This window comes from Xenopus laevis, chromosome 7S, assembly GCF_017654675.1.
Source record: "Xenopus laevis strain J_2021 chromosome 7S, Xenopus_laevis_v10.1, whole genome shotgun sequence".
NCBI classification, from domain to species: Eukaryota; Metazoa; Chordata; class Amphibia; order Anura; family Pipidae; genus Xenopus; species Xenopus laevis.
Genome location: NC_054384.1, coordinates 112,616,436 through 112,636,494, shown reverse-complemented (window position 1 = coordinate 112,636,494; position 20,059 = coordinate 112,616,436). Strand labels below are relative to the sequence as shown.

Sequence of the window (20,059 nt, the reverse complement as noted above, 5' to 3'; positions counted from 1 at the left end):
CCTGGGTAAGTACTGGGGGAGATTCACTTACCCAGGGGGAGGTTCCTAGGGAGCCTAATGCAGATGAGTTACAATATTGTGGGAGCTGCACATGGTGGGAGGGAGGGGGAACCATTCTCTGGTATTAGAGCCTTGGGGTGAGAAGGTGAATTGGGATAAGGAAATGTCCCGAGGCGATAGAATATTTTCCTTACAGAGTCCATAACTGCCAGTGCCAAGTGCCTTGTGGCAAATATTCCTTTGGCTCAGTCTCATTCATGGAATCAGAAGGGGCAATGGAGACACCCAAAGAATAAACAGCCCTAAATAAAATGACAGTTGCCGTGGAGATAAGACTCCCCATATTGTACCCCTGGTTGGAACCCTGTTGTGTCCGAGGCCCGGGGGATGCTGGGAAAATCTTTTTTATCAATAGTAATAAAGTCAGGTGATTATTAGGATTATTGATGTCACCGTGTGCCAAGTCCGATTACTTAGTAACCAAAGTGTGAGATATAAGGGCGAGACCCTCGGAGGGGCCACAGGGACAATATGAGGAGCACGTGGCTCTGTGTCGTGTGTTATTGTGAAGGTAAGTGGGGGCTCGTGTTCCTCAGGGGAGGGGACATCTGCTTTGGGGGATTAATGAAGTCATTATCTCTTTATATAGAAATCATGGAGCTTCTTAAGGGGCCCTTGGGAGCAGATAATAGAAATGTTTCCCCAGTTCTGCCACTTAGTGAAGGGTCAATTTGTCCAGTTCAGTTTGCCCTATGGCTCCCCAAGTCTCCCACCTGCACCCCAGTCTCCCACCTGCACCCCAGTCTCCCATTGAGCCATAGATACAGTTACAGGGCTCAGCAGGGTTGGGGTTCAGGAGCCCAGTGCATGTACTGTATATACTGTATATTACTATAGAGAAATTACATCTCCCTGCTGCTCATCTCCTTTACACTGATGTGAGTGGGCTTTCACAAACATGGGGGGGGCCCTGAGGAGTTGGGGGCGCAAAATAATGTGCACTGGGCCCCTTAAAATATTTTTTGCAGCGGGGTGTCCGGCGTGGTATTGTTGCGCTGCTTAGTAAATAGAGATCCATTAATACCCCTACTTTATGTTTTCCAGGGGATCATGGGAAAATGGTCAAATGTGGGAAGATGTAGAATAAGCAGAGACGTAATTGTCCCCCTGTCCTATCCAGGGAATGACTTCTATCTGCAGGAATTTAGAGTTTAGTATCACTATAACAAATAATAAGTGGTGAATGGGCTGGAACAAACTTGTGCCTGCACTTTAGGATGGAACTGCTTTCTGGCAGGCTGCTGTTTTTCCTTCTCAATGTAACTGAATGTGTCTCAGTGGGACCTGGATTTTACTATTGAGTGTTGTTCTTAGATCTACCAGGCAGCTGTTATCTTGTGTTAGGGAGCTGCTATCTGGTTACCTTCCCATTGTTCTGTTGTTTGGCTGCTGGGGGGGGAAGGGAGGGGTTGATATCACTCCAACTTGCAGTACAGCAGTAAAGAGTGATTGAAGTTTATCAGAGCACAAGTCACATGACCAGGGGCAGCTGGGAAATTGACAAAATGTCTAGCCCCATGTCAGATTTCAAAATTAAATATAAAAAAATCTGTTTGCTCTTTTGAGAAATGGATTTCAGTGCAGAATTCTGCTGGAGTAGCTCTATTAACTGATGAGTTTTGAAAAAAACATGTTTTCCGATGACACTATCCCTTTAACCAAGTACTATGCGTGGGTTCAGAGCTTTGTACAAGACTTGGTGATAGGAGATCTCCAATGTTTTTGGAGCGTCAACCAGATTAGGAGCTTCTTGTGTCTTTAAACTTGTCTTAATCAACTGCCGGCCCTCACCCATGTGACCCGCTTGCTGTATATGTCACTTTAGGGTGAGAATGGCAGGAGAGCTATGGCAGATTTAACAACATAAAGTCCAGCAAGTTAAAGTACAGAAAGTTTTAGTACAACTTATAGAGTTACACAGAGTTGGAAAGCAGTTGTATCAGTAGTTGGATTGGAAGCTCTTACTAAAATTCAATATCTCATCCCTCACTTCAATAAACAAGATAAGTCTGGTTATACCATTTAACTACCGGTATGTTTAATTTGCTTTATTTCTCTCTCTCTCCTCTATACTCCTGCCTATACCCTCTGCACTCCAACATCCATCAAACTATCCTGAAATTCTCATCTCCTCTTCACTGCTCCCATCTCTCAATCGAAGCACATTGACTTGTATTGTTAAATCTCTTATCCCCTCTCAGCCCATCAAACAATACAAAGCTCGGACTATCAAATCTAGATCACACCTTGTCTCACTCTCATTATTCCTGTTACTTACAGATGGGGACGTCTCCCCAAACCCTGGTCCCACTCACTCGTTCCTCCCCTATTCCCACTCTCAGGTGTTTGACAATGTTTCCAGTCTCTAAAACTTTACGCACTTCTAATCCTACAAACCTTATTCACATAAAGCCCTCACCCTCCAGCTCTCCCCCAACTATCGTTCACTTTCCCTTCTTCCATTCATATCCAAATTGCTGGAAAGTCTTCTTTACAAACGCCTGATCCAGCATCTCACTCACAACTCCCTTCTCCCTCCTCGACCCCCTGCAATCTGACTTCTGCCCAAAACACTCAACTGAACCTGCACTCACCAAAGTAACCAATGATCTTCTACTGGTAAAGTCTAAAGGTCATTATTCCATACTCATCCTTCTAGATCTCTCTGCAGAGACCACCCATTCCCCCTAGTCATTCTATACTCAGCTGATATTCACTGCTCTTTCATGGTTTACATCTTATCTGTCTGACTGTTCCTTAAACGTTCCTCAAAGATCTGTTCTAATCCCTCTGCTGTTCTCACGCTATACAAATTCACTAGGAAAACGTATTCAGTCATTGTATAAACACCCGATACTACTTGTCTACTCCCGACCTCTCTCTTACAGACTGTCTCTCTGCTGTCTCCTCCTGGATGTCTCAGCTCCACCTGAAACTGAACCTTTCTAAAAATAACTCATTATATTTCCTCCAAGATCTTCCCCTGTCCCTCAGATATCACTCACAGTAACATCACCTTTCATTCCACCACACAGGCTGCCTAGGAGTTATAGTAGACTCACATCTGTCTTTTTCTCCACACATCCAAACACTACACAAATCTTGTCGTATTCAACTGCACAACATTGCCCCAATACGACCCTATCTCAGTCCAGACTCAACCAAAACACTTATTCAGTCTCTTTTCATCTCCCGCCTTGATTACTGCAACTTACTCCTCACAGGTATTCCAACAACTCGCCTTTCTGATCTCCAATCTGATCTAAATGTGGCTGCTAGACTCATTCATCTATCTCACCGCTCAACATCAGCTGCTGCTCCCATATGTCCCTTCACTGGCTCCCAATCTCCTGAATCAAATTCAAATTACTTACACTCACATTCAAGGCCCTTAATAATGAAGCCCCTCCCTATACAGTATTTCATCTCTCATCTCAAAATACTCTCCTTCATGCAACCTTCCTCTGATTCTCTGTACTTCCTGCTCCTGGGCTGTTCTCTTTCCCATGGTCAGACAGGAACCTCCCCCTGGGTAAGTGAATCCAATCTCCCCCAGTACTTACCCAGGTACAGAGCTCTGATTCTCTGTACTTCCTGCTCCTGGGCTGTTCTCTTTCCCATGGTCAGACAGGAACCTCCCCCTGGGTAAGTGAATCTCCCCCAGTACTTACCCAGGTACAGAGCTCTGATTCTCTGTACTTCCTGCTCCTGGGCTGTTCTCTTTCCCATGGTCAGACAGGAACCTCCCCCTGGGTAAGTGAATCTCCCCCAGTACTTACCCAGGTACAGAGCTTTGATTCTCTGTACTTCCTGCTCCTGGGCTGTTCTCTTTCCCATGGTCAGACAGGAACCTCCCCCTGGGTAAGTGAATCCAATCTCCCCCAGTACTTACCCAGGTACAGAGCTCTGATTCTCTGTACTTCCTGCTCCTGGGCTGTTAAACACAGAACAAAAATGGGAAGTCTTTATAATAAATCTACTTGTCAGTATATTCCACTTGTAAGCAAGGAACGTCGTTGCAAAGCAAAACCTTTTTGGTTCAATAGAAGCGTTGGTGTTGAGGTGGGTAAGAAAAGACCTGCTTTTAAGGCTTTCAAGTTAGCTGGTACAGCCGAAACATTTATAGGGTACAAGGAGGCCAATAAATCATGCAAAGAAGCTATAAGGCAAGCTAAAATTGCTATAGAAAAGGATATTGCAGCAAGCAGTAAAAAAAATCCAAAATTATTTTTTAAATATGTCAATAGTAAAAAAATGAAGCAGGAAGGGGTGGGACCCTTACTATCAGAGGGGGGTCAGCTGGTTGATGAAAACAAAATAAAAGCGCAGATTCTGAACTCGTATTTTTCATCTGTGTACACAAATGAAGAACCAGTAAGTGAAGGTTTCCTTCTTAACACTCCCAATTCTAGTAATACAACTAATGATGCATGGTTCACACATGAAGAAATTCAAAAGAGACTTGAACATGTTAAGATTAACAAAGGTCCAGGGCCAGATGGTATTCATCCCAGGGTAATTAGCGAGCTTAGCTCTGTGATTGCCAAACCTCTTTACTTAATTTTTCAGGATTCATTGAGATCTGGCATAGTGCCGAGAGACTGGCGAATTGCTAATGTGGTGCCTCTATTCAAAAAAGGATCCCGTTCTCAGCCTCAAAACTATAGGCCAGTTAGTCTGACGTCAGTGGTAGGAAAGCTTTTCGAAGGGTTAATAAAGGATAAGATACTGGACTTCATAGCAAATCATAATACTATGAGTTTGTGCCAGCATGGTTTTATGCGTAATAGATCTTGCCAGACTAACTTAATTTCTTTTTACGAGAATGTAAGTAGAGACCTGGATTCTGGGATGGCAGTGGATGTGATTTACTTAGACTTTGCTAAAGCATTTGATACAGTGCCACACAGAAGGTTACTGGTTAAATGAAGGAATGTTGGCCTGGAACATAGTATTTGTACCTGGATAGAGAACTGGCTAAAAGATAGACTACAAAGAGTGGTGGTAAATGGAACATTTTCTAATTGGACCAGTGTTGTTAGTGGAGTACCGCAGGGCTCTGTACTAGGTCCCTTGCTTTTCAACTTGTTTATTAATGACCTGGAGGTGGCCATTGAAAGTACTGTTTCTATTTGTGCAGATGAGACTAAATTGTGCAGAACTATAGGTTCCATGCAGGATGCTGCCACTTTGCACAGTGATTTGTCTAAACTGGAAAACTGGGCAGCAAACTGGAAAATGAGGTTCAATGTTGATAAATGCAGGTTATGCACTTTGGCAAAAATAATATAAATGCAAGTTCTACACTAAATGGCAATGTGTTGGGAGTTTCCTTAAATGAGAAGGATCTTGGGGTCTTTGTAGATAACACGTTGTCTAATTCTGGGCAGTGTCATTCTGTGGCTACTAAAGCAAATAAAGTTCTTGTATAAAAAAGGGCATTAACTCAAGGGATGAAACCTAATTGTGTCTCTTTATAGGTCCCTGGTGAGGCCTCATCTGGAGTATGGGGGCAGTTTTGGACTCCAGTCCTTAAGAGGGATATAAATGAGCTGGAGAGAGTGCAGAGACTAAGTGCAACTAAACTGGTTAGAGGGAGGGAAGAGTTAAATTATGAGGGGAGACTGACAAGGTTGGGGTTGTTTTCTCTGGGGGAAAAAAGGCGCTTGTGAGGGGACATGATTAGACTTTACAAGTACATTAGAGGACATTATAGACAAATAGCAGGGGACCTTTTTACCCATAAAGTGGATCACGTACCAGAGGCCACCCCTTCAGACTAGAGGAAAAGAAGTTTCATTTGAAGCAACGTAGAGGGTTCTTCACAGTCAGGACAGTGAGGTTGTGGAATGCACTGCCGGGTGATGTTGTGATGCTGATTCAGTTAATGCCTATAAGAATGGCTTGGATGATTTTTTGGACAGACATAATATCCAAGGCTATTGTGATACTAAACTCTATAGTTAGTATAGGTATGGGTATATAGAATTTTAATTAAAAGTAGGGAGGGGTGTGTGTATGGATGATGGGTTTTCATTTGGAGGGGTTGAACTTGATGGACTTTGTCTTTTTTCAACCCAATTTAACTATGTAACTATGTAACTATGTTCTCTTTCCCATGGTCAGACAGGAACCTCCCCCTGGGTAAGTGAATCTCCCCCAGTACTTACCCAGGTACAGAGCTTTGATTCTCTGTACTTCCTGCTCCTGGGCTGCTCTCTTTCCCATGGTCAGACAGGAACCTCCCCCTGGGTAAGTGAATCCAATCTCCCCCAGTACTTACCCAGGTACAGAGCTCTGATTCTCTGTACTTCCTGCTCCTGGGCTGTTCTCTTTCCCATGGTCAGACAGGAACCTCCCCCTGGGTAAGTGAATCTCCCCCAGTACTTACCCAGGTACAGAGCTCTGATTCTCTGTACTTCCTGCTCCTGGGCTGTTCTCTTTCCCATGGTCAGACAGGAACCTCCCCCTGGGTAAGTGAATCTCCCCCAGTACTTACCCAGGTACAGAGCTCTGATTCTCTCTACTTCCTGCTCCTGGGCTGTTCTCTTTCCCATGGTCAGACAGGAACCTCCCCCTGGGTAAGTGAATCCAATCTCCCCCAGTACTTACCCAGGTACAGAGCTCTGATTCTCTGTACTTCCTGCTCCTGGGCTGTTCTCTTTCCCATGGTCAGACAGGAACCTCCCCCTGGGTAAGTGAATCTCCCCCAGTACTTACCCAGGTACAGAGCTCTGATTCTCTGTACTTCCTGCTCCTGGGCTGTTCTCTTTCCCATGGTCAGACAGGAACCTCCCCCTGGGTAAGTGAATCCAATCTCCCCCAGTACTTACCCAGGTACAGAGCTCTGATTCTCTGTACTTCCTGCTCCTGGGCTGTTCTCTTTCCCATGGTCAGACAGGAACCTCAATAATAAAGGAGATATAAAGCATATGTGCCACAATGTGGCCACTGTTTCCCACTAGTCCAAACTGGTATTGGTGCTACTGGTTGTGAGTGCTGCATCTGTTTTGTATTTAAGTGGTACCATCACATGGATATAGGGGTGTCCAGTATCTGAATGTGCACCCGTTTTTATTGCACCAGCTCAGGACACTGATACCATTAGCCGCTTTAATCTTCATGATATTGGGTAAGTGGTCAGTCAGGAGTCTCTAATGTGGTGAACCCCCAGTTATGACCTTTACTTGTCCTGAGCCCAGAGAAGAGAATGTTCCTTCAGGGCAAAGTTACTCCCAGTCCTGTACTGGCGGCATCTCCTCCTCCTCCTCCTCCTCCTCCTCCTCTGAGGATCTTTCACCCACATCCCGACCTTGAAACTGCTCCGATACGAGAGAAAAGAGCTAGCGTTCTATTGTTCCAGCTCAATCCACCCCCAGCACATTGATTGGGATATTGATCCTTTGGTGGCAAATATGTGGAACCTCCCTGTGGAGTTGGACTTGTCCATTTGCCTATATTTAGCACACGCTGAGAATTGTGGGAGATTGTGTCATACTCAGTCCTCTCTCTCTCTGTTAGAGTTGCCACCTGGCCGGTATTTTACTGGCCAAAATGATGGTTGATCCCAATGTTATTTATAGGGAAAAAAAACACTAAAAATATAGGAAGGCCGGTATTTTTTTCCAGAAAAGGTGGCAACCCTACTCTCTGAGCAGGGGTCCCCAACTGGGGTGGGCCAGGGCCGGACTTCCTGCCTGATCACCCCTAGGCCACGCCCCTATGGACACGGTCCTAGCACCCACACTTCCCCCAGTGCTCCTCAGAAAGTGTCTGGATGGCGTGCCACCCCTCATATTTTGTCACCATAGGCCCGGGTCTGGGGGTTCAGTTTGGAGGAGTGACGTGGCAGTTGGGGCAGATATGGAGGACAATTTGCACATTTGGTCTCCTGGATACACCTAGGGTTGCCACCTGGCTTGATCCCAATGTTATTAATAAGGAAAACATATAGATATATAGTTACATAATATATATTTTGTTCCAGAAAAGGTGGCAACCCTAGATACACATGTGGCCAACTGGAGGGTCAGTAATGGCTTGACTTGGGGTGAAGGTGTATTTGCTCCCCTAGATATCACAGAAGCTTGGCATTTCCTCATAATGAATGAGCCAAGGGAGCCCTGACCAAAGGTTGGACCTTCCAATGTCCTACTAACTCCTGGGTCCCTCCAATTGACACTGCTGCCCCCCTAAAACACGGCTCCCTTCTAGTGACTCTGCTGCACCTTCCAAGACTTGTTTCATTTCAGTTGATTTCAGTTCCCCAGAAATAAAGACTTTTCCCAATGACTTTCTACTATTTCTAAAATAATCAAGTCACCCTTCACTCTCCTGTCTCTCAGCACATGTCTCTCTCTATTCTCTCTTCATGCAGGAGTCAGATTTTGATTCCGCTTTTGGGAGGTGCCTCCTTGTCTGGAAGATGTATTAGTGCTCACACTTTTGGAGAACTGTCTCAGGCTGAAACCCTGTCTCTCTACATGCAGAGCTGGAGTCGGTTATTTGAGTGAACTCCAATATATCTGCTAGGAAAGGGAGCTTCCCTATAAGATATATTAGACCTACCTGTTGCTTAGAGGGGGAGAGTAAAGAGAAACTTGATTATTTCAGAAATGGTACCCAATTTTAACTGATTATACATCATATCACATATGTCAAACCTGTACATCAGGTTCCACCATCACCTTCCCCTGTACCTCAGGTTTTCCCATCATCTTCCAGTTTACCTCAAGTTCTCCCATCATCCTTCCCTGTACCTCAGAACTCCTATCATATTCCCCTGTACCTCAGGTTCCACCATCATCTTCCCCTGTACCCCAAGTGTCAACATCATCTTCATCTGTACCTCGGAATCAACCATCACCTTCCCCTGTACCTCAGGCACTCCCATCATCTTCCCATTTACCTCAAGTTCTCCCATCATATTCCCCTGTACCTCAAGTGTCACCATCATCTTCCCCTGTACCTCAGGTCCCACCCTCATCTTCCCCTGTACCTCAGAATCCCCATCATCTTCCCCTGTACCTCAGGTTTCACCATCATCTTCCTCTGTACCTCAGGTTCCACCATCATCTTCCCCTGTACCTCAGAATCCACCATCATCTTCCCCTGTACCTCAGGTTCTCCCATCATCTTCCCCTGTACCTCAAGTGTCACCATCATCTTCCCTTGTACCTCAGGTCCCAATATCATCTTCCCCTGTACCTCAGAATCCCCATCATCTTCCCCTGTACCTCAGAATCCCCATCATCTTCCCATGTACCTTAGGTTTCACCATCACCTTCCCCTGTACCTCAGGTTCTCCCATCATCTTCCCCTTTACCTCAAGTTCTCCCATCATTTTCCCCTGTACCTTTAGTGTCACCATCATCTTTCAGTTTACCTCAAGTTCTCCCATCATCCTCCCATCATCCATACCTCAGAATCACAATCATCTTGCCCTATACCTCAGGTTCCACCTTCATCTTCACTTGTACCTCAAGTGTCACCATCATCTTCCTCTGTACCTCAGAATCCACCATCACCTTCCCCTGTACCTCAAGTTCTCCCATAATCTTCCCCTTAACCTCAAGTTCTCCCATCATCTCCCCCTGTACCTCAAGTGTCACCATCATCTTCCTCTGTACCTCAGAATCTACCATCACATTCCCCTGTACATCAGGTTCTCCCATCATCTTCTACTTTACCTCAAGTTCTCCCATCATCTTCCCCTGTACTTCAAGTGTCACCATCATCTTCACCTGTACCTCAGAATCCACCATCACCTTCCCCTGTACCACAGGTTCTCCCATCATCTTCCCCTTTACCTCAAGTTCTCCCATCATTTTCATCTGTACCCCAGGTGTCACCACCACCACCTTCCCCTGTACCTCAGAATCCCCCATCATCTTCCCCTGTACCTTTGGTCCCACCATCATCTTCCCCTGTACCTCAAGTGTCACCATCATCTTCCCCTGTACCTCAGCTCCCACCATCATCTTCCCCTTTACCTCAAGTGTCACCATCATCATCCCCTGTACCTCAGGTTCCACCATCACCTTCCCCTTGTCCCTCAAGTGTCACCATCATCTTCCCCTGTACCTCAGAATCCACCGTCATCAGGTGTCACCATCATCTTCCCCTGTACCTCAAGTTCTCCCATCCCCTTCCCTTGTACTTCAGGTTTCACCATCACCTCCCCCTGTACCACAGGTTCTCCAATCATCTTCCAGTTTACCTCAAGTTCTCCCATCATCTTCCCCTGTACCTCAGGTTTCACCATCATCTTCCCCTGTACCTCAAGTGTCACCATCATCTTCAACTGTACCTCAGAATCCACCATCACCTTCCCCTGTACCTCAGGTTCTCCCATCATCTTCCCCTTTACCTCAAGTTCTCCCATCATCTTCCCCTGTACCTCAAGTGTCATCATCATCTTTCTCTGTACCTCAGAATCCACCATCAACTTCCCCTGTACCTCAGAATCCCCATCATCTTGCCCTGTACCTCAGGTCACACCATCATTTCCCCCTGTACCTTATGTGACACCATCATCTTCCCCTGTACCTCAGGTTCCACCATCATCTTCCCCTGTACCTCAGAATCCACCATCATCAGGTATCACCAGAATCTTCCCCTTTACCTCAAGTTCTCCCAACATCTTTCCCTTAACCCAAAATCCCCCATCATCTTCCTCTGTACCCCAGGTTCCACTATCATCTTCCCCTGTACCTTAAGTGTCACCATCATCTTTACTTGTACCTCAGATTCCACCATCATCTACCCTGTACCTCAGATGTCACCATCATCTTCCCCTGTATCTTAGGTTCCACCATCTTCCTCTGTACCTCAGGTGTCACCGTCATCTTCACCTGTAGCTTAGAATCCCCTGTAGCTCAGGTTCTCCCATCATCTTCCCCTTTACCTCAAGCTCTCCCATCATCTTCACATGTACCTCAGGTGTCACCATCATCTTCCCCTGTACCTCAGAATCCCCCATCATCTTCCCCTGTACCTCAGGTCCCACCATCATCTTCCCCTGTACCTCATGTGTCACCATCATCTTCCCCTGTACCTCAGGTTCCACCATCATCTTCCCCTGTACCTCAGTATCCACCATCATCAGGTGTCACCAGTATCTTCCCCTGTACCTCAAGTTCTTCCATCATCTTCCCCTATATCCTAGGTTCTCTTATTATCTTCCCCTGTACCTCAGACTCCACCATAATATTCCCTGCTCCTTGAGTTCCTCTATCATCTCATGTGCCTCAAGTTCCCTTTTTATGTCCTTGTACCTCAGGTTCCACCATCAACTTTCCCTGTTCCTCAGGTTCCACCATCACCTACTCCTGCTTCTTGGGTTCCACCATCATCTTCCTTGCTCCCCAGACTCCACCATCATCTTCACCTGTACCTCAGGCACCACCATCACCTTACCCTGTACCTGTGGGATTCTCTCCATGAATCAGTTGCATTGGCAGATACAGTAGATGGGTACAAGAGAAATACAGGGTTAATTAAATGGGCTCTTAGTACTAATTTGATCAAGGGGCTGGTCCACTTGCCCGTGGGGCTTCAGATGGGGGTTTTGTGAGGGTCCAGATGTAAGTGGGACAAATAACCAATGACTGAGACAATAAGATCATGTTTATTCAGAAGAAGAATTTAATGGAACATCTATTGGGGGATCCACTGGGGGGTCAATCAGAGTTGGTCCCCCCCAAGGGTACAGGGGGCAGGATTAGACAGAGCCAGGCCTAAGACTAATTTAGGGTACAAAGGCACCGCACTCCATGACTCCCGATCCCTCTTTGTTGTACAATTATTCTTATTATGATTCTGAAGCAAAGCAGCAGTGCAGATCAATTTCTCTTTGTATCCAATGCAGTTCATAGGCAGGAGGACCTGTAGAGCTTGCAATCAACATTATGGCAGAGATTATACAGCAGCCCATCCCCCCCGGGAATTGGGAGTCTGGGACAATCCATATCCCCATGCAAAACTGCCGCAGGGACTCCCAGCACCCATAGACAATAGGAAAGAATCAGAGGGGCCAATGACCCAGGTTCTGTAATTTTTGGGAATAATCAGAGGCCCTGGGATTTGGGCCAATCAGCGCCAGTAATTCCCGAAAAGTTCTTAGGAGCAGCCAGGACAGGCCGGATTGGCACAAATGTCACATTCATCAAAGTTCTCCAGGGCCCGAACTGTAACACGACAGAAAATAATGTCAGTCCCAGTGATACCAGGTCCAACTGTCATTTATACAAATATAAAGGGGAAGTAAACATTCCATAACACCAATCCTCAACAATAGCTCACCGAAATATTACTACCGGATAATGTACCCCCTACTGTAAATGATAAGGATATTAGAAGTCACTGAGGGGTTGTTCTGTGACCATATAAAGACACAAGGCTGCAGGCTGAGTTATACAGGGAACTCTGAGTATCACTCATGTATTATAAGGGATAATGTACCCCTACTGTAAATGATAAGGATATTAGAAGTCACTGAGGGGTTGTTCTGTGACCATATAAAGGCACAAGGCTGCAGGCTGAGTTATACAGGGAACTTTGAGTATCACTCATGTATTATAAGGGATAATGTACCCCCTACTGTAAATGATAAGGATATTAGAAGTCACTGAGGGGTTGTTCTGTGACCATATAAAGACACAAGGCTGCAGGCTGAGTTATACAGGGAACTCTGAGTATCACTCATGTATTATAAGGGATAATGTACCCCCTACTGTAAATGATAAGGATATTAGAAGTCACTGAGGGGTTGTTCCGTGACCATATAAAGGCACAAGGCTGCAGGCTGAGTTATACAGGGAACTCTGAGTATCACTCATGTATTATAATGGATAATGTACCCCCTACTGTAAATGATAAGGATATTAGAAGTCACTGAGGGGTTGTTCTGTGACCATATAAAGGCACAAGGCTGCAGGCTGAGTTATACAGGGAACTCTGAGTATCACTCATGTATTATAAGGGATAATGTACCCCCTACTGTAAATGATAAGGATATTAGAAGTCACTGAGGGGTTGTTCTGTGACCATATAAAGGCACAAGGCTGCAGGCTGAGTTATACAGGGAACTCTGAGTATCACTCATGTATTATAATGGATAATGTACCCCCTACTGTAAATGATAAGGATATTAGAAGTCACTGAGGGGTTGTTCTGTGACCATATGAAGACACAAGGCTGCAGGCTGAGTTATACAGGGAACTCTGAGTATCACTCATGTATTATAAGGGATAATGTACCCCCTACTGTAAATGATAAGGATATTAGAAGTCACTGAGGGGTTGTTCTGTGACCATATAAAGACACAAGGCTGCAGGCTGAGTTATACAGGGAACTCTGAGTATCACTCATGTATTAAAAGGGATAATGTACCCCCTACTGTAAATGATAAGGATATTAGAAGTCACTGAGGGGTTGTTCTGTGACCATATAAAGGCACAAGGCTGCAGGCTGAGTTATACAGGGAACTCTGAGTATCACTCATGTATTATAAGGGATAATGTACCCCCTACTGTAAATGATAAGGATATTAGAAGTCACTGAGGGGTTGTTCTGTGACCATATAAAGGCACAAGGCTGCAGGCTGAGTTATACAGGGAACTCTGAGTATCACTCATGTATTATAAGGGATAATGTACCCCCTACTGTAAATGATAAGGATATTAGAAGTCACTGAGGGGTTGTTCTGTGACCATATAAAGGCACAAGGCTGCAGGCTGTTATACAGGGAACTCTGAGTATCACTCATGTATTATAAGGGATAATGTACCCCCAACTGTAAATGATAAGGATATTAGAAATCACTGAGGGGTTGTTCTGTGACCATATAAAGGCACAAGGCTGCAGGCTGAGTTATACAGGGAACTCTGAGTATCACTCATGTATTATAAGGGATAATGTACCCCCTACTGTAAACGATAAGGATATTAGAAGTCACTTAGGGCTTCTGTGACCATATAAAGACAGGTTTAAGTCAATCATGTGACAGTAATGACATCACTAGTCACTAATAATGACTGATGATGTAACTGGCCATGTATGAGGGGTGCATATACAGTATAGGAATATATAGACATATAATGATGATATTGGGGTGCAGGGGACATACCCAACTCAATGAAGATTTCCGGGGGGTTCTCCTCCTCACAGATTGGGTTAAATTCTTCCGGGAGGGCGGAGCTATGACACAGATCCTGGGACGATTGGGTCAGATCTTTTCCATCACTTTCCATCACTTTCTTTAACTCCAGCACCGAGTCCACATGGAAAGTAAATTTCCCAACCTGGGGAAGAGGAATGAGAAGCTCAAATTGGTCGCTCCGGGCATTTATTTGCCTGAGGATTTGGGGGTAAGTAGGGCACTAACGCTATTCAGAATATTTGTACTTGCGTTGCCAAGGTCACTGCGCCTAGCAACCACATGGAATTTAGGGGTAAAATACATCTAAAGGCAATGACCCAATCCATCAATCCTCACTCACCCTCATATTGTCCTTCACTCCAACCCTCACTCACCCTCATATTGTCCTTCACTCCAACCCTCACTCACCCTCATATTGTCCTTCACTCCATCCCTCACTCACCCTCATATTGTCCTTCATTCCAACCCTCACTCACCCTCATATTGTCCTTCACTCAAACCCTCACTCACCCTCATATTGTCCTTCAATCCATCCCTCACTCACCCTCATATTGTCCTTCATTCCATCCCTCACTCACCCTCATATTTTCCTTCACTCCAACCCTCACTCACCCTCATATTGTCCTTCACTCCAACCCTCACTCACCCTCATATTGTCCTTCACTCCATCCCTCACTCACCCTCATATTGTCCTTCATTCCAACCCTCACTCACCCTCATATTGTCCTTCACTCAAACCCTCACTCACCCTCATATTGTCCTTCATTCCAACCCTCACTCACCCTCATATTTTCCTTCACTCCAACCCTCACTCACCCTCATATTGTCCTTCACTCCAACCCTCACTCACCCTCATATTGTCCTTCAGTCCATCCCTCACTCACCCTCATATTGTCCTTCATTCCAACCCTCACTCACCCTCATATTGTCCTTCACTCAAACCCTCACTCACCCTCATATTGTCCTTCACTCAAACCCTCACTTACCCTCATATTGTCCTTCAATCCATCCCTCACTCACCCTCATATTGTCCTTCATTCCAACCCTCACTCACCCTCATATTGTCCTTCACTCAAACCCTCACTCACCCTCATATTGTCCTTCACTCCATCCCTCACTCACCCTCATTTTGTCCTTCATTCCAACCCTCACTCACCCTCATATTATCCTTCACTCCAACCCTCACTCACCCCCTCATATTGTCCTTCACTCATCCCTCACTCCACCCCCCCTCATATTGTCCTTCACTCCATCCCTCACCCCCTTATATTGTCTTCATTCTATTCCTCACTCACCTCATATTGTCCTTCACTCCATCCCTCACTCACCCTCATATTGTCCTTCAATCCATCCCTCACTCACCCTCATATTGTCCTTCACTCCATCCTCACTCACCCTCATATTGTCCTTCACTCAAACCCTCACTCACCCTCATATTGTCTTCATTCCAACCCTCACTCACCCTCATATTTTCCTTCACTCCAACCCTCACTCACCCTCATATTGTCCTTCACTCCAATCCTCACTCACCCTCATATTGTCCTTCAGTCCATCCCTCACTCACCCTCATATTGTCCTTCATTCCAACCCTCACTCACCCTCATATTGTCCTTCACTCAAACGCCTCACTCACCCTCATATTGTCCTTCACTCAACCCTCACTTACCCTCATATTGTCCTTCAATCCATCTCCTCACTCACCCTCATATTGTCCTTCATTCCAACCCTCACTTCACCCTCATATTGTCCTTCACTCAAACCCTCACTCACCCTCATATTGTCCTTCACTCCATCCCTCACTCACCCTCATTTTGTCCTTCATTCCAACCCTCACTCACCCTCATATTATCCTTCACTCCAACCCTCACTCACCCTCATATTGTCCTTCACTCAAACCCTCACTCACCCTCATATTGTCCTTCACTCCATCCCTCACTCACCCTCATATTGTCCTTCACTCCATCCCTCACTCACCCTTATATTGTCCTTCATTCTATTCCTCACTCACCCTCATATTGTCCTTCACTCCATCCCTCACTCACCCTCATATTGTCCTTCACTCCATCCCTCACTCACCCTCATATTGTCCTTCACTCCATCCCTCACTCACCCTCATATTGTCCTTCACTCAAACCCTCACTCACCCTCATATTGTCCTTCATTCCAACCCTCACTCACCCTCATATTTTCCTTCACTCCAACCCTCACTCACCCTCATATTGTCCTTCACGCCAATCCTCACTCACCCTCATATTGTCCTTCACTCCATCCCTCACTCACCCTCATATTGTCCTTCATTCCAACCCTCACTCACCCTCATATTGTCCTTCACTCAAACCCTCACTCACCCTCATATTGTCCTTCACTCAAACCCTCACTTACCCTCATATTGTCCTTCAATCCATCCCTCACTCACCCTCATATTGTCCTTCATTCCAACCCTCACTCACCCTCATATTGTCCTTCACTCAAACCCTCACTCACCCTCATATTGTCCTTCACTCCATCCCTCACTCACCCTCATTTTGTCCTTCATTCCAACCCTCACTCACCCTCATATTATCCTTCACTCCAACCCTCACTCACCCTCATATTGTCCTTCACTCAAACCCTCACTCACCCTCATATTGTCCTTCACTCCATCCCTCACTCACCCTCATATTGTCCTTCACTCCATCCCTCACTCACCCTTATATTGTCCTTCATTCTATTCCTCACTCACCCTCATATTGTCCTTCACTCCATCCCTCACTCACCCTTATATTGTCCTTCATTCTATTCCTCACTCACCCTCATATTGTCCTTCACTCCATCCCTCACTCACCCTTATATTGTCCTTCATTCTATTCCTCACTCACCCTCATATTGTCCTTCACTCCATCCCTCACTCACCCTCATATTGTCCTTCACTCCATCCCTCACTCACCCTCATATTGTCCTTCACTCCATCCCTCACTCACCCTCATATTGTCCTTCACTCCATCCCTCACTCACCCTCATATTGTCCTTCACTCCATCCCTCACTCACTCTCATATTGTCCTTCACTCCATCCCTCACTCACCCTCATATTGTGCTTCACTCCACCCCTCACTCACCCTCATATTGTCCTTCACTCCATCCCTCACTCACCCTCATATTGTCCTTCATTCCAACCCTCACTCACCCTCATATTGTCCTTCACTCAAACCCTCACTCACCCTCATATTGTCCTTCACTCAAACCCTCACTTACCCTCATATTGTCCTTCAATCCATCCCTCACTCACCCTCATATTGTCCTTCATTCCAACCCTCACTCACCCTCATATTGTCCTTCACTCAAACCCTCACTCACCCTCATATTGTCCTTCACTCCATCTCTCACTCACCCTCATTTTGTTCTTCATTCCAACCCTCACTCACCCTCATATTATCCTTCACTCCAACCCTCACTCACCCTCATATTGTCCTTCACTCAAACCCTCACTCACCCTCATATTGTCCTTCACTCCATCCCTCACTCACCCTCATATTGTCCTTCACTCCATCCCTCACTCACCCTTATATTGTCCTTCATTCTATTCCTCACTCACCCTCATATTGTCCTTCACTCCATCCCTCACTCACCCTCATATTGTCCTTCACTCCATCCCTCACTCACCCTCATATTGTCCTTCACTCAAACCCTCACTCACCCTCATATTGTCCTTCACTCCATCCCTCACTCACCCTCATATTGTCCTTCACTCCATCCCTCACTCACCCTCATATTGTCCTTCACTCCATCCCTCACTCACTCTCATATTGTCCTTCACTCCATCCCTCACTCACCCTCATATTGTGCTTCACTCCACCCCTCACTCACCCTCATATTGTCCTGATTCCTACCTCCACTCAGTTTTAGAGTTGCCCATATACCTAACTCCCTGCAAGGAGGATAAAGGTAACTGGGAGTTCTTCCTCAGTGACTCTATTTGTCGGGGTGATTGTGTCGCACAATTCTCGAGATAAGAGAGAGGATTTGACCTTTTCCTTTCTTTGTACCAACCAGCCGTGGGGTGCAGGGAGTTCCCCCATAATACTCACCTGTATTTTAACCCCTTGTGAGCTCCCCAGCAGGAGGATCAGCAGGAGGGAGAGCAGGAGGAATTTCATGGCAGGGGGTGAGTGGAGGCTCTGGTTGTTCTGAGGCTGACGCTGCAACTCCCTGCACTCTTGTTCTCCAGTCGGCTAAAGGGTAACTTATAAACTCAGCCTGGTTTAACCTCTTCCTGCCCAAAGCTCTGCCTCTAACTGCTAATAATGACTTCAAGGTGTGACTGAGCTCATTCCTACTCTCCTGAGAAACAGCAATCGGCTTTTATGGCCTGGGCCGGGCCCTCCTGCTGGAGACACAGATAAACATCATCCTCTGATCTGATAAAGGGTGGGGATCCGACACATTGCCCCAATTGAGAACAGATTCACCCTATTTCTCACCATCCTCTGGCTCTGGAAATGAGCCCCCATTAATGGGAAAGCTGTACCCCAAGTGTATCTGTGGCCCCCTGTATTGCACCAGAAGGAAGAATCGTATCAGACTTACAGTGATTCTCCTTTCCCGGCCATCCCTGGTCAGCATTAACCTTGGGGTAAATACAGAAGCAATAATAAGGGAAACACAGGAACGAATGAGAGTTTTATTCAGAACTTAATACCTTAATAACCTTTTGACCAAAATGAGTTCTTATGGGTCGCCCTAACATCCAAACGATAATGTTTGACAAAAGTGTTAGGATTAGCCCAGGTCCCTGCCTTACAAATATCATCTGTAGACCCTCCTGCTTCTGCTGCCCAAGAAATTGCCACCCCTGTGGTGGAATGAGACCTGACCCCCTCCGGTGCTTTCTGCCCCTCTAACGAGTTGATTAATTACCGTTACGCTCCATCTGTGAATTGAGCCAATCGAGGCAGCTTGTCCCTTGTTTGCTCCTCAAGGGATAATGACGAGTCTTTCAGACTTTCTAAAGGATTTCGTAGTGTTTCGATCTACTTCTAGTCACCAGGTCACCAGGACATTTGCTTCCAGAGCTGACCTCTCCACACCAACGGCTGGAAGAAATAAAGGCTCGTTCAAATGAAAACTGGACACTTCGGTAAAAAACTTAGACTTGGTCTGAGGGTCACCCCTTGATCAGTGAAAATTGTGTGAGGAGGATTTGCCATTAGGGTTTGAAGCTCAAATACTCTTCCACCCGAAGCAGCTGCCACCAGAAAAACTGTCTAATTGGAGGTCTTATTCTCACCGCAGATCTTAAAAATCGGACCACTAATGGGTCATTGGAGAGTTGCATACCTAGGACCGCCGAAAAAGAGCAGATACTTGGATTTTAAGGATCCTTGCACTAAGACCCTTATCCAAACCTGCCTGAAGGAATTCTAAAAGTTGGATCACTTCTGGGTTAACAGGATTAACCCCCTGTTTTGTAGCCCAAGAACGGAAGGTATCCCAAGGTGGTGCTACTCTTCCTGGACTTGGACAATGTACCGATAAAAGTGCTTCAGAAAAACCCCTTTCTCTCACCCTGTTGAGCTGAATCTCCATTCCGCTAAATGTAACTGTTGAGGCACAAGATGGAAGAGGAGGCCCTGGTTCAGCAGATCTTGCTTGTAGGGAAGTCTCATGGGGTTGTCTATGGATAACCTCCTCAAAAGAGGGTACCAAGGCCTCCTCGACCAGTCTGGCAGAACCGCAATCACTTCGACTCAAAATCCTCTGCAATACTTTTAAGATAATTGTGAATGGGGGAAAAACATAAGCCCAAAGGTTGTTCCAACTGTGAGCAAAAGCGTCCGTCGCCAAAGCTTCCTTGCACGAAC

At 45.9% G+C, this 20,059-nt stretch overlaps 2 protein-coding genes across 2 annotated transcripts; one reads left to right on the top strand and one right to left on the bottom strand.

Moving 5' to 3' along the window:
• Positions 1 to 8,714: 8,714 nt before the first annotated feature.
• On the top strand, positions 8,715 to 11,505 carry LOC108697274 (uncharacterized protein PB18E9.04c-like). The gene is made up of 6 exons (XM_041570666.1): positions 8,715 to 9,321; positions 9,422 to 10,087; positions 10,225 to 10,515; positions 10,614 to 10,769; positions 10,868 to 11,248; positions 11,342 to 11,505. The coding sequence occupies exons 1-6, from the start codon at positions 8,715 to 8,717 to the stop codon at positions 11,503 to 11,505; spliced, it is 2,265 nt and encodes a 754-aa protein (XP_041426600.1).
• A 165-nt stretch (positions 11,506 to 11,670) lies between these two features.
• On the bottom strand, positions 11,671 to 18,511 carry LOC121396651 (guanylate cyclase activator 2B-like). Its single transcript, XM_041571827.1, has 3 exons — positions 18,287 to 18,511; positions 14,189 to 14,363; positions 11,671 to 12,248 (listed from the first exon to the last, which is right to left on the bottom strand). The coding sequence occupies exons 1-3, from the start codon at positions 18,353 to 18,355 to the stop codon at positions 12,181 to 12,183; spliced, it is 312 nt and encodes a 103-aa protein (XP_041427761.1). The 5' UTR covers positions 18,356 to 18,511; the 3' UTR covers positions 11,671 to 12,180.
• Between the last annotated feature and the right edge of the window lie 1,548 nt (positions 18,512 to 20,059).

Bases quoted from the DNA above. Each gene is read 5' to 3' on its own strand.
- LOC121396651 (XM_041571827.1), bottom strand. From the start codon at position 18,355: ATGAAATTCCTCCTGCTCTCCCTCCTGCTGATCCTCCTGCTGGGGAGC. The intron at 14,364-18,286 runs GTGAGTATTATG...CCTCTTCCCCAG, and splicing joins CACAAGGGGTTAAAATACAG to GTTGGGAAATTTACTTTCCA. The intron at 12,249-14,188 runs GTATGTCCCCTG...GTCGTGTTACAG, and splicing joins GGAAATCTTCATTGAGTTGG to TTCGGGCCCTGGAGAACTTT.
- LOC108697274 (XM_041570666.1), top strand. From the start codon at position 8,715: ATGTCAAACCTGTACATCAGGTTCCACCATCACCTTCCCCTGTACCTC. The intron at 9,322-9,421 runs GTACCTTAGGTT...CTGTACCTTTAG, and splicing joins AATCCCCATCATCTTCCCAT to TGTCACCATCATCTTTCAGT. The intron at 11,249-11,341 runs GTACCTCAGACT...CTTGTACCTCAG, and splicing joins TTCTCTTATTATCTTCCCCT to GTTCCACCATCAACTTTCCC.